Here is a 13,872-nt window from a genome sequence, read left to right on the forward strand (position 1 = left end):
AAATTATTATTTAAGCTAAGTATTATTTTCTCTAATGTATTCTCTTTTTTTTTCTGAAAACAGAAAAAAACCCAAATGACAAATAAACAAAAATAGTTTTAGCATTGTATACATAAATGTCACACTAATTGTACATGACACAAAAATAAATAAACGATGTATTATATTTCCGCTTACGTCTTAACTCAGTAATTAAAATAATAAATGCGTATTTCTAGAAAAATTTATCAATATGCGCAATTTGTTTCTTAAGGGTACAATGCCCAATACCCAAATTCTAACTCTCCCTTTAAATTTTACACGTCTAACTATAATGCCACTAAGCCTACAAATACAACAACGAATAATAATAATCACTGCAAAAATAAATACATTAAAAATAAAAAGAAACATCAACACTTCAAATGTTCCAATAAATCATCTTATTTCAGTCATGTTCATATTGAATCTATTGAGTCCAGTTACAATGCTGTCTCCCATCCCCAGCAAGCATGGGGCAACAGTAAAAATATGATCATGATTTTAAATTATTTTTGTTTTAATTGGGCTTAGACCTGGTGTGCTTCACCAAAGAAGGGATTTAAAAAATAAAGTAATTTAGTTATTCACGTTTCATGCAAGAAAAACTTAAAATAATCAACATGTTTCTTTTTATATATTTGAAAAAAGTACAATAATGATTCAATTTCATTTTTAAAAAAACATTAATTTTAAAGACAATGCGGCACATGTTCAAATTGCTTAGCAAATAAGAAATAACAAAAATAATGAGCTGCAGCAACTATTGAAAGAAGTTCCAAAATGGCCAATGAAATTAAATATACGAATTTGATTGTTACTAGACTGTGATATTTGTTCCTAGCTTTTCATTCTCTTGCAGAGCATGTTGTGAAGGAAGGGGGAGCCTGTGAGGGATTGGTCAAACCAGTCACAGGATGATGGGAAGTAAAGAGAAAAAACACTGAAAGCGTTTCTGCCATTCAGAACAGCAGCTGCGGCTTCAGGGAGATTTTTTAAACTCTACAATCATGGTAAGTTGTTATGTTTCCGTACCAACGAGCTGCTTCCGGCTTGGTTTTTGCGGCTTAATACCGCATTGGCAACAGACAGGAAGTTTTTAGGAGTTTTCATGAAAAGTGATATCGGAGATTGTTGAGCGTTAGCCTGCTAGCCTAGCATCAGTTACACCCTCCGTGTTTTGTTAATGCGTCAATGTAACCGACACAGACACAATCTACTTCCGGTGGAATAAAAAAAAAAAAAAAGATAGAATTATTAAATCTGAAATAATCCGCAACGTTGAGGTTACGGTTCATATTTACTAAAGACTCATAGTTCGTACATTTTAATTATGATTGAGTTCAAATCATATTAACAAATGATTGCTTTAAAATGTCCTATTTCAGGTCATTTTAAAGCCTGAAAATTGTTTTAGTAAATTTATTTTACTAAAACAACCTAAACGTTGACCAAATTGATTAACTCTTCTTTCGAGTTCATGGTTTCCACAGACAATTCTGCAAAAGTATGGAATTTGATTTCAGTATGTTTTTTTTTCCCGTCCATTCTTCTTTCCACCTCATTCCTTCATTTTCTATTTTTATAGTCTTTGGTTTCCTGCAAAATCTTAATTTAAAGCCTGACCACGGTAGAAATTGCTGCCATAACTTCGATAAAATAGCTCAGTACTACAGACATGAATAATACGTGGGTTTGTTAGGAATCGTATTTTCTAAATAGCTGCCAAATGCTTTTAATTTGAATTTGAAGGCGTCGTGCTTCCTGCCTCAGTGTGCGGGTACTTTGCTGCAGCAGGCAGCGGTGCTGGGTTTTAACACGTCTGGCTGCTCTGGAGCTGCCGTAACGCTAGCTGCCCTGCTTATCGCGCTGAGCAGTGCTTCCCTCCGGGTTTTCCGCTGCATGTTGTGACAGCTCGATGCTCTGCGCTGCCTGTCAATATTCCTCTTTCGCCGGCCCGACACGAGAGGCGTCAATGGTCAAACAGCAGGGGTTAATTCCCTGTCGTCTCCTGGCTGAATTAGCAACCTCACCGACCACAGCGATTTGGAGAGCCTGGAGGAATGTGGGCTAAAAGTAAAAAAAAAAAAAAAAGCCGCGGTCTCCTTCAGTTGTCACGTCTGTTCCCTTATCCAACACACAGACACACAGCAATCACAAATTAATCTGTAAGGATCTCTCCAAGAGCTCAGTGAAATCCCGACTCCCACCAGCCATCTGTTCAGGAAGGTGCAATCAAAGATTTGCGAGTGTGTCTGCAGAGACTCTTTAAAGATTTTCCTTTTCAAATATTTTTGTGATGTAGTTATGTAAGGCCTTGCGTGTGGACGTGACAGAGACCAATAATATCCTGTTCATACCGGTGGATTGTTTTCCTCTGTGGATGAAATCCTCTGAGTTGTACGGATTGTTGTCAGGATTGTTGCTGTTTGCAAAAAAATAAAATGAAATAATAATAATAATAATCCGTAGTTGTGTGAATTAATGGTTTCATTACCAATAGATTTTGTTGTCTGATTAACTCTGTTACGATGAAAATACTAGTTTTGAGAAGGCTTGTGTTTTTTCGAAATAATTCATCCTTATGTTATGGAGAGAATGATGTAACACTGATTTATTTAAAACGCATTTAAGCAAAAATGAAAAATCTCAGAAATTATTAGCATTTTTAAAACCGCCTATGTGCAGAATGTCGTATATTTTGCCGCTCTGCCTTTTTTTTTTTTTTTTTAAATTAGGAGCCAACGCTAGCTGGTTAATTAGCTAGGTTATCTGCTCATGTAGCGCTTGTAGTCAGCCACTTAACTAGCCAAACATTTTAAAACTGTGTTCCCTTAATAAGAGAGAGAGATATTTTCGGATAGCTTTTAGTGAGGAAAAGAAATACAAAGCTTCGCCTGAAAACATATACTGTCTTGATCAACTCTGAGGCTCTATCTAACGTAAAAATATATGCACACAAAAAAAAATCTTAAAATGGTGCATTACTCCATACTGAATGAGATACTCCGTTACTCTTAGTGTTCGTAATGTTGTGATGCGAGTCAGAAGCAGGTGGAAGTCCAAGCCGTCGATTCAAATGAGCGCGAGGAGCCGTTTGTGTATTTTATGCCTTGAAAAACATTTTCCCTGAGGGCAGAGGTTGAATGTGAGGACATGCTTGTTGTTATAGGCAGGTGTGGGCCCAATGAGAGATGATATCATTCAGTAAACATAAAAAAAAAAAAAGGGCTCCTCTGTATTTACATAAACAAATGCACGTGATGTGAGGTTTTATTTAAACCAGAAAGAAAAGTTAATCCAACTATAGTAAAAAAAATAACATACTGACTGAAACAAAAGTAACAGTGCTACTAATAGAACGTGTGTGTGTCGACTTATTTTCTTGTGTCGTAGTGTCTGTTTGATGAACGCTGTAAAAACACAATTCGTAATGCCATATTAGCTTCTTTGTCGTTTTTTCAGTGTTTGTAAGAAACAACAACAACCCTAAAATCTCGATGAATCGGGTGAAAGCTGCGTTAACGCTTAACTGGGATGAGAGTGTGCAGCGTCTGTTTATGTGGAGCTTTGCAGAAGACTTGACTGTTTGCCCTGAGCGCAGAAGTCAGAGGGACAATGGGTGGATGTGAGGACACACTTCCTGTTGCCCAAGCAATGAGTCTGTTTATATGAAGAGGAGAGTGTTGAACATATCCCACACAAGCTACGTTAAATCATGATATAACCATCATGTGTGTTCACAACGTGCGCTGCTCATTAGCATCGGTGCAGCTGCTCTTGTTGTGGGCTCTGAGTTTTACTAATGTCATTATTACACATTTGGTTCCTATGCAAACTCGTATTGGGAACCTTAACACCTTAGAATGGTATATAGACAAAGAAACGCTGCTTTCAAAATAAAAGCAGAGAACTTGACTCTATGAACATTTAATTAATGTGATTTTTTTTTTCTTGTTTACATTCTCTACTTCTTTCATGAGCAAAAGCATCTTTGCAATGACACTCGAAGTTCATGCTTACTAGATTTTCATATTAAGAAATAAATAAGAACAATGAAGTCGTTGTGTAGTTGGGTTAAACTCCACTTAGATTTTACTTTTGTATTTATTTATTCAGCTTTTTTAAAAATTTGTTAACATTCTCCCCACCCCCCTTTTTCTGGTCAGAGTGAATCACTGGTCGTGTGTGACGTGGATGAAGAGCTGGTGAAGAAGCTGAAGGAGTTTCGCTTCCGGAAGGAAACCAACAACGCGGCCATCATTAGTACGTCCCTCACCTTTTTCTTCTGTTGCATGTTGATTATCAATTTGTTTGTGTTCATAATCTCTTACGGAAGCAACTAATTTAGCAATCGATGAGTCGTTAACTGAAGCGTACAGACTCAAAAAAAAGGTGCCAAAATGTAATTGTAAGAACAACATATTCAGGACAACGTTTTGATTTTTGGTTAGTAAACCTTATTTGTCCGTAAATATGTTCTACCATCAAGGTTTCCCCCAGAAAACTCGCTAAGCCCAGTGGTTGGGTGCTGGGGCAGTCACTCATCCAGCCGTCCGCCATCTTTTTGAGTTAAAAAATGTTTAAAGTTGACAGGAAATTTGAAAATATCTCTTAATAAGTATGTGTTATTGGAAACATAAAAAAACATACAAACATTAGAAAAAAAAAACTTAAATAAGCAATGCTGAGTCTGGAGGGGGCACAAGTAAAGCCTGGTGGCCCGCCAGGCTTATAATACCCTGGGGGAAACCAGGGTATTATACAGACTCCTCAAGTGGCAGGTTTACCTTCACTTGATTCAAATTTTGTAAATAAAAATCTGCTATTAAACTGTTAAATTATTAATCAGCTAATCTGAAACTTGATCAGCGGATTATTGTCAAGCAGAAAAGACTGAACTTTTCACATGTTGATGTTGGCTGTATTTTTATTTATTTAGCTTTTTTACAACAAATTATCAAAGTCAGTACAGGAATGTCATGTTATTGCATTATAACATGACTATAAAATGGCTATAAAATGGCTATAAAATGTTTATTTTCTTACTTAAATAAAAGGAATAGAATTGTTTGTTTTGTTTTTTTTATGTATTTTAAAAAAAAATCTTGCATAAAACAAGCGGTTCGATGAAAAATATGCAGAATTTGACAATATTTATAAAATCTGATTAATCATCAAAATATTTGAACAGCCAGTGACTAAAATAATCATTTGCTGCAGCCCTTCTGCAAAGCTAGTGTAAAAAACAGTGGGACAAAATCACGTGAACGACAGATTAAAACAGAGAAAATGACTTTATTTCTGCTCAAATTGATTCTACAAATTTTTGAGTCAACTTACTTCTTCAGGCATAACCTTTTTATTTTACCCACATGTACTGACAGTCTGGAATCTCTTGTGCGTTTTGAAGCCTGAGGTTTGATTTGTAACCGTCTTAGAAAGCTTGTAAAGGCTGGATTATTGAAACAATGCAGTCCCATGACTGTGTTTTTATGAACCTGATGACAGGGCCAACATTCCTCTCATGCAAGAACTTTAACCTAATGCAAAAACTGCCAAAGCTATTTCAGACTTAACTCTTGATTTCTCTTATTAATTGTGCTTAGCTTAAAACACAGATGTAGGGAGGGGGGGGGCCAAAAAAAGTTAAACCTACGCGTATTAAAAAGCCTCGTGGCCACGGTAATGCTGAGTCATGTCTGACTCGAGAAGTGGAGGTGAGGTGGAGAACTGTAAAGACGGAAAGCTTTATCCTCCACCCTGTCCGGTTCAGAATGTCATTTCTGCTGAATGGGATTAGCCGCGTGTTTGCATGACAGGGACTCTCAACTCCAGATATTACAGGACACAAGCAGAGGAAGAGATTGCTTCAGCTTCTTGGTATTTCTTACTCTGAAATGCTGGCGGATTTAGTTATTGACTTTTGTTGTTTTTGTGTGTGTGTGTGTTTTCAGTGAAGATTGATAAAGACAAGCAGCTAGTTATTCTTGAAGAAGAGCATGAGGTAAGTTTTTTTTTTTTTTTTTTAAATCTCCCACCTTTAAATGGCTCATTTAGTCTTGGTTTGATTTTTAAAGTCACTATGCTAAAAATATTCCCGTTTTTGAAACTATTTTTTTCCTTTTAGGATATTTCACCTGATGCTCTAAAGGATGAACTGCCAGAGAGACAACCCAGATATCCTTTGAACTGACAACATCTAAGTACCTACCTTTATAATAAAATGTAATCACATATTAGTTGCTGTCCTTAGCCCAGGGAACGTTCATCGTCTACAGTTATAAGTATGAACACGATGATGGACGTGTGTCCTATCCGCTCTGCTTCATCTTCTCCAGTCCAGTGGGTAAGGCTGATTCTGCTGCAGGGAACCCAAAAAAGTCCAAACGTCCTGGTGACGGTGTCCTGCAACTTTTAAATGTGGTTCTGCTTCAACAAAACCCAATTAAAGGCCATTAATGTGACTTTGTAGAACCTGGATGCATGCTGAGGATGTAATTTGTTTGTCTGTGGTGCATCGGACCGAAGGATTGCAGGACACCGGCCACCAAAGACTCAACTCATGAGAAAACACCTTCTTCTTTCCTTACGTATATTTGTTTTGCTTGGCAGGTTGTAAACCGGAGCAACAGATGATGTACGCAGGAAGCAAAAACAAGCTGGTGCAAACGGTTCAACTGACCAAGGTTGGTGAATCTTTGGCTACGTCCTTTGTGGCCCGGTTGTATCCACTACAAGGTGCTAAAAATATTAGCGTTCAGCTGTGTTAAAGGAGTAGTGTCACATAAAGTTTACTTTTTTTTAACTTTACATCGTGTCGTAATGTTATTCCCTCGTCAAAAACACACCTGGAGCGTTGCCTTGATTCTTTCATGAATGCTTGAGAAATCATTTCATCTCCCGCGGCAACCATTCAGCTGTGCAGAACGCCCGGGTGGACCTAGCTCCGCCTTCGAGACGCAGCTCCTCCTTAGAGCTGCAGTTTCCGAGCTTCCACCTCACAGAGCCTGACTATCCCCGCTTAGCTCCTTCAGACTAGTCGTCAGCAATTAGCAACCACCTGGTGGAACTGAGCATCTGCTGAGTTTAATATACCAGCTACTGCTCAGTAAAATGCTGGTAAAAACGTTGTTAAGGGTTAATAGAGGAGCCATGTTGTGATTTAATTTGTAACCTGGCCCACGAAGCCAAAACGATAGTCTAAAGAAGTTTCTTTTCGCCTACAAAATATTACATATGTACATTTACATATGTAAAATGTTACATATTTATTTAGTTGCAGTCTTCACCTGTACCACTAGATGTCACTAAACCCTTGTCCCAGCTTTGGCCATGTGAAGAAGTAGGGAAATGCAAGATGTTTTTGTTTTTGGAACAAATTTTCTATTTTACTCTGCAGCAGTTTTACATGTCAGTGCAGGAGGGTTCAGTAACCAACTTTTGGTCATTTTTCCTTCTTTCTTTCTTCCTTTCTCATTTGTCAGGCGTTTGAGATCAGGAACACAGAGGACCTAACGGAAGATTGGCTTAAAGAGAAACTTGGATTCTTTCGCTAAGTAAGGTCTTCTCATCCGGAGGCTTGGGATGCGAGGGGGATCCCGACCGCACAACCATGCTCCATCTTTCAAGAAGAACACACTACAGATGTTACCTTCCTCTCTCGGCGGACCTGAATTTCAAATAGCTTTTGCAAATACTGTGCAGTCAGTGGCCACATCACAGATGTGGCCGCTTATATATACATATATAAGATATATATGTATATTTTTTATTACAATTCAGCCTGCGCCAGAATGTTCAGACCATCACAAGAGTTTGAGCACCACCTCCGTGATCGTCGACAATCACGGCCATATCTAAACCTCGCCCATCTGGTCGCCTCAGTCTGCAAATGCTATTTGATTCAGGTCTGCTTTCGCCTCCCACACCATCTCTCCATGTGCCAGTGACGTGTCTGTGCTGAATTAACACTCCCATAGGTCTTTAAAGTGAACAGAAACGAAACGTGCGTTTGCGCCTTTTCCGAAGCATGCTCTCATCATCCGGGGGGGGGACGTAGCGTCTTCATAGCTACGGTTTCTGTTTCCTTAAGAAGTTTACACTCAACGATTTTGCAATGGAGGCCCTCCTCGGTCGATTTGTTTTTTACCTTTTTTTTCCACGGTTTTTATCTAATCTGTTTTGTTCTTATTATTTCTGGTGTCTGTAGGTTAGATTTATGTTGATTTTAGAGTTTTCTTTTTGTCCTTTTAGTTGAAGCTAGAATCCAGAAAACACTACTGAGGTCCTTCAGTCCTCACCCAAGGGCATTTAAATGATAAGGTGGGTGCCGTCAGCAGCTCCCCAGAAGACAAAAACACTTAACACTCACACCTAGTCAGGTAAACTGAGCACATGAACGAGAAACCGTGGCTAAAAGTATTCGGTGCCTTGCGAAAGTCTTCACACCTGCTGAACTTTTTCCACATTTTGTCATGTTATAAACACAAACTTGATCTTGATACCGTTTCTTCAGTGGTGTACTCAGTTGAAACTCTGGGGTCTCTTCATTCAGAGATTTAACAACAGTCAGAGAATAGGGGAAGAAATGCACACACTTTTCAGATTTTTATTTGGTAAGAAATTTTGAAAGCCATGCGTTTTCCTCCTTCCACTTCACAATTGTCATTTCCGTAGTTATTTGTTCTCATACTCTAGCTTTTTTTTTTTTTAAATGCGTTTTTGTTATATTTTTTTCTGACGCTTCCAAAAATATCAAACGTCGATTAAAAACAGAAATCATTCTCTTTTTGTAAAAATTGGATGTTTTTAGTTTGTCTAAAATACAAAAAAAATCTAAATAAATTTATGTAGGACAATAGTATCTTACTGGAAAAATTACTTGAATGAATTTTATGTCGTACTTGCTTCACAGTAGGAGAAAGAGCAGCAATGTTTTTTTTTTTGTTGTTTTTTGGTTTGTAAAGGTCTCTGACCCCTGAGCTATCACAGAACATCCCCAATAAAATACATTATAGATTGTGGTTATAACATTACATCATATGGAAAAGCTCAAAGCTTCACTTTTGCAAGGCACCGAAGCCCTGTTGGTTTGAATATGGATGACTTTTCTTCCTCTTTAAAGAAAATAAAAACTCTACATGAATGATGGATAATGTCTTTGACCTGCATATTTCTTGACCGGTTCTAACCAGGGTACAATATTTCCAAATACATTCCAAACACAAACCTTTTTTTTAATTTTCACTCAAAACTTTAGTAACCAGGACAGCGAAGACAACAGTGCACACAGGGTAGTAAATATCTGCCCCCGATTTAAATCTACTGGAATACAGTCTCTTTATGCGGAGCTTGCCAGCCATCATTGTGCGTTGGAACTCCTACTGTTATACTGAATGTTGATTAATTCTCATGTAAAGTCACTTTATTTGCTTTGTAGCTGTTGCAGCCTTAAAAAAATAATGGTGTAACAACTCCTTGAAACGCCTGTTGTGCTTCATATTTTATGACGTTGGGCTCTTTACGTTTCCATAATGGCTTCCTCATACCGAAATGTGGCAGCTGCTCATAATTGGTGCCAGTCTCAAAGTCCTCGGTCTAGTCGTTAACTATGTATTTTGTGTATTTTCTTGGCAAATTCTTAAATCTGTTGTGAATCGCGATGTTTAATGTGTCACTGTGCAATAGGCATGGGCTGCTCACCTGTGTCACTGTTTTTAAAAGTTTCTTTTAAGATCGCTACAGAAGCCTTTCTTCTTTAAGTCTGACTTAAGGCACTTTAAGTCTGATGCCCTCGTATTATTTTTCAGACTCTTATTTTGAAATGGAAAAGGAAGTAGTTCTTGAGTTGCCCTGAATCGACAGTCTTCATATCATTCTGGTTGACGATATTCTTAAATTATTTACGTGGAAGCAATTTGAGTACTGGGGGGGGAGGGGGGGGATGATTAGGAACACACACAAAAACCCTCCACCGCTACTAGCTAACTGTTAGCTGCTAAGAAGTTAAAGTTAGCATGTCCTTCGAAGCCCTGTGTCTGGGAACAAACCTGAAATTGATCATCGCAGAACAACACAAATTGAAGTTTCTGAAACGTCTATTGTAATCTCCAAATTATTGCTAAAATCTAATTTCACTCTCATTATCTAGATGTATTATTTCATCCTTAATAGGAAACCGACTACAGGCTCAGCGCATCTAATATTAGCTTAGTATACTTGTGTTACTCTGTAAAAAGCAGAATGGTAAAATATTCTGCACAATAAAGTTTAGCTGCAAGTTGGTAATAAATGTATCCGGTTTTTCTTCCAACATGTGTTAATAATTGCTTCTTTTTTTTTGGAAACAGTGGTACCAAAACATCTCAAACCGGCCCAAGCCTATTGGTCAACCATTGTCTGGATTTCTAAAGAGCATTTCTTTTATGTATGTTCTTTAAAAAAAAAAAAAAAGCACAATCAGTATAAGCAGCTCCAAATAGCAACGAAAAACATCTTTTTAGTAATAAGAAATGTATTCCAGATCCTGCAGTGACTTATTTTCATGCGACGGTGAGGAAAATCCTCAATGAGCCATGGCTCAGGAGGTTTTCTGATTCTTATTAAAAGCGTCGTTCCACCTCGCTATATCGGTCACGTCCTTAGAGGAGATTAAATGGGCACATGCCAGCTCCACGTCTCATGAGCGTCGTCCCCGAGTGCAGTTTTTATTAAACGAAAAATGGGAGGGTTAAAGGCTGTAGATTTCACCACAAAAAGATGTCATACGGTTTAGCTCACCAATGCCTTGTCTTAATTCCTTATTATCTCCTGGAAAACTCAAAGTGAACATTGGATAAGTGCACGTCGCACTAAAAATAAATGTCTCTTTTGACATTTTTGTCATTCAAATCCTGTTTTTACCTGCTTATGACTAGACACTAGGAGTGTAGAAACAGACTGATTGCTCCTGTGTTGATGGTGATTCACATGCCTACTGATAAGATATACACTGCCTGCCTCATGTTAGCCTGAATGATGAAGCTACGGGAGAGAATTAGAGTAAAGTCATTTTACCTACCAACACTACACTGCTTATATAAAAAAAAACTTTATGGAATATATTGGGGATTATCCATTGTATGCTAACTCTGAAATGTGCAATGTTCTTGATTTTATGTGCTTAAAACAATAAAAAATAGAAAACCGACTATCTTTCCAAATTGTCCAGATGCCAGAAATGTGGACAGCTACTGTAAATCGATGCTTTCTCTACTGAATGTAAACTATTTCCATCAAACCGTTTCCTCTTTGCTCTTTGAGACAGAAGCGACGTCTTTACATCTCAAACATCCAGAACCGGTACTATGAAGCTGTGAGACAACTTCAGGTTCACCGCTTGGGTTTTTCAGCAGGAAGGAACGGTGCTCATTTCCTTCGCGCATCACGACTTGACGTTTAGCGACCCATTACCGACTCCACCTGTTTAGTACGACTTGAAAACCCGTGACGACTTTTGTAGTACAGGCCTCTGTATTTGAGCTGTATTCCTACTCTATCTGAAGTCTTTACATGCTTATTGTTTCTTTACAAAAATAAAAAAAATACTCAATGTTTGTTATATTAAGTGGAAATGAAATGTAGTAAACTGTCTTCTGTGTTATCAAAATCAAGCTCACTTTTGGTTTCGAGCGTTGCATCTGGTCGTATCCTGTGGATTCCTGAGCTTCTATGTTTGAACAGCTGTAAATCCGACCCTTTGAATCGTTTAACCTACGAATGTGTAGCTTTGCTCAATAAGTGTCCTCTCTGATCAAAATGCCTATGATTTTTTTTCTTTCCTTTCTACTAAAAACCGAAACATCTACGATAACCAGCTGTCTCATGACATCAGTGAAACTTGACATATTTCTATACCTGTGTCTGTCCTGTTGTCCAAATAAACTGACAGTGATGTCTACGCCTCTGCTTTCCAGAGACTCTGTTTTTATTCAGAAATGATTCGATTTTTGCCTCGTCACTAACAACAGGGAAATATTAGAAAAATATCCAAAGAAAATGCTTGTAGGGGAATCTTAGCAATTTGGAAAAGTATGGAATTTACTTTTATCCAGATCTGGGAAAGTGGGAAAAATATACAACCAAGACTGGTGTTTTCTTGACTTTTCAAATAATAAACCTAGTGAGAGGTTCTAAAAATTTTAGATTTACTTTTAAATGAAATGCCACAAAACAATTAGATTTTTAAATTTTGCTCAATATTTTGGTTTTGGGGGGGCTGCACAGTGGCGCAGTTGGTAGAGCTGTTGCCTTGCAGCAAGAAGGTTCTGGGTTCAATTCCCAGCCCCGGTCTTTCTGCATGGAGTCTGCATGTTCTCCCTGTGCATGTGTGGGTTTTCTCCGGGTACTCCGGCTTCCTCCCATAGTCCAAAAACATGACTGTCAGGTTGATTGGCCTCTCCAAATTGCCCCTAGGTGTGTGTGTGCATGGTTGTTTGTCCTGTGTGTCTCTGTGTTGCCCTGCAACAGACTGGCGACCTGTCCAGGGTGACCCCACCTCTCGCCCGGAACGTTAGCTGGAGATGGGCACCAGCAACCCTCCTGACCCCACTGAGGGACAAGGGTGAAAGAAAATGGATGAACTAACTAGTTCAAAACGCAAACGAGGGATATTTTACTGTTTTGGCCTTTAGATGACTTTAGATTCAGGTTGAATTGGGGGGGAAAAAAAAGAATACACAAAAAAAAAGTTTAAAAAAAGGGTTAAATGTACAGTAGAAATTTGAAGGAATTTTCCGGTTTTAGTTTCAACAGGTATTTGTACTGTATTTTCAATTTTACGCATTGCATCATGGGAACAAGAACCTTCGCCAAGCGCGAAAAGTGGTCCATATGTACAATTATTTAAATACTATTTATATTATTTATAGACTATAAAACAGTCATATAACATATTTTGAAATAAGCTCCTTTTTAATCAGTCTTTTAAGATGGTTTACATTTGTACTTTTTTTTAAACTCATCATTCAATCCATTCCAGACATTTACTCCACGCACCGATAAACAAAAACTTCCTGGTTGTTCTAATGCGTTGTTTTTTAAAATATCCTTTGTTTAATATCTTTTAGATCTTCACCACGTTGCCAGTCTTTACCTTTGGTATCCATTGTCTCATGTTTCATTGTGTCTTGGATTTCCTTGTTTTCCCTGGATTTTGTTTATTTTGTTCAGTAAAATAACATCCACATAAAGTACGTCTACTGCCTGCTGCGTTTGGGTCCACCGCCTCACCACATCAAGACACAAACCAGATGAAAGAGCCCATCTTTAAACAAAGTGTAATTAAACAATAAAGGTCACAAGTAAATTTTATGAAATAGATCACACTTTAAGTAAATATTTGTTGTATTTAACATATTTCAGGTAAGTGAACATGTAATGAAATAGATCCAGTCCTAGAATTTTATGTAATTGAACATTACAGGTAACAAATGTGATGATCGCCTGAGGTAATACATTTTATGAACATCTTTTTAAAAAATATATTTTTTAAATATAAATTTAGTTAAAAAATAAAAAAAGGGGTCAAAATGGAATAAAAATATGCCTAATCTATATAGTTCAGTAGAATAATTTCACAGATTTTGAGTAAATAGGTCACATGACCTAGAAGCTATTGAAGAAAATACTAAAGAAATAGCTAATTATAATTATATATATATATATATATATATATATATATATATATATATATATAAAGTGTTACGTGTTACAATGTAATAAAGCTGAGTGTGCCTCTTTTATACAGTCTAGTAGAATAATTTTACACAGATTTTGAGTCACGATTTGGAAGCTATTGAAAAAACATTTAAT

General features: G+C 37.5%; 1 protein-coding gene across 1 annotated transcript; it reads left to right on the plus strand.

The window, feature by feature from the left end:
* The first annotated feature begins 875 nt into the window (after positions 1-875).
* On the plus strand, positions 876-11,959 carry gmfb (glia maturation factor, beta). The gene is made up of 7 exons (XM_008398982.3): positions 876-1,031; positions 4,188-4,284; positions 5,976-6,025; positions 6,149-6,198; positions 6,285-6,367; positions 6,634-6,707; positions 7,506-11,959. The coding sequence occupies exons 1-7, from the start codon at positions 1,029-1,031 to the stop codon at positions 7,575-7,577; spliced, it is 429 nt and encodes a 142-aa protein (XP_008397204.1). The 5' UTR covers positions 876-1,028; the 3' UTR covers positions 7,578-11,959.
* Positions 11,960-13,872: the final 1,913 nt, after the last annotated feature.

This window comes from Poecilia reticulata, chromosome 22, assembly GCF_904066995.2.
Source record: "Poecilia reticulata chromosome 22, P_reticulata-male-v2, whole genome shotgun sequence".
Taxonomy (NCBI): domain Eukaryota; kingdom Metazoa; phylum Chordata; class Actinopteri; order Cyprinodontiformes; family Poeciliidae; genus Poecilia; species Poecilia reticulata.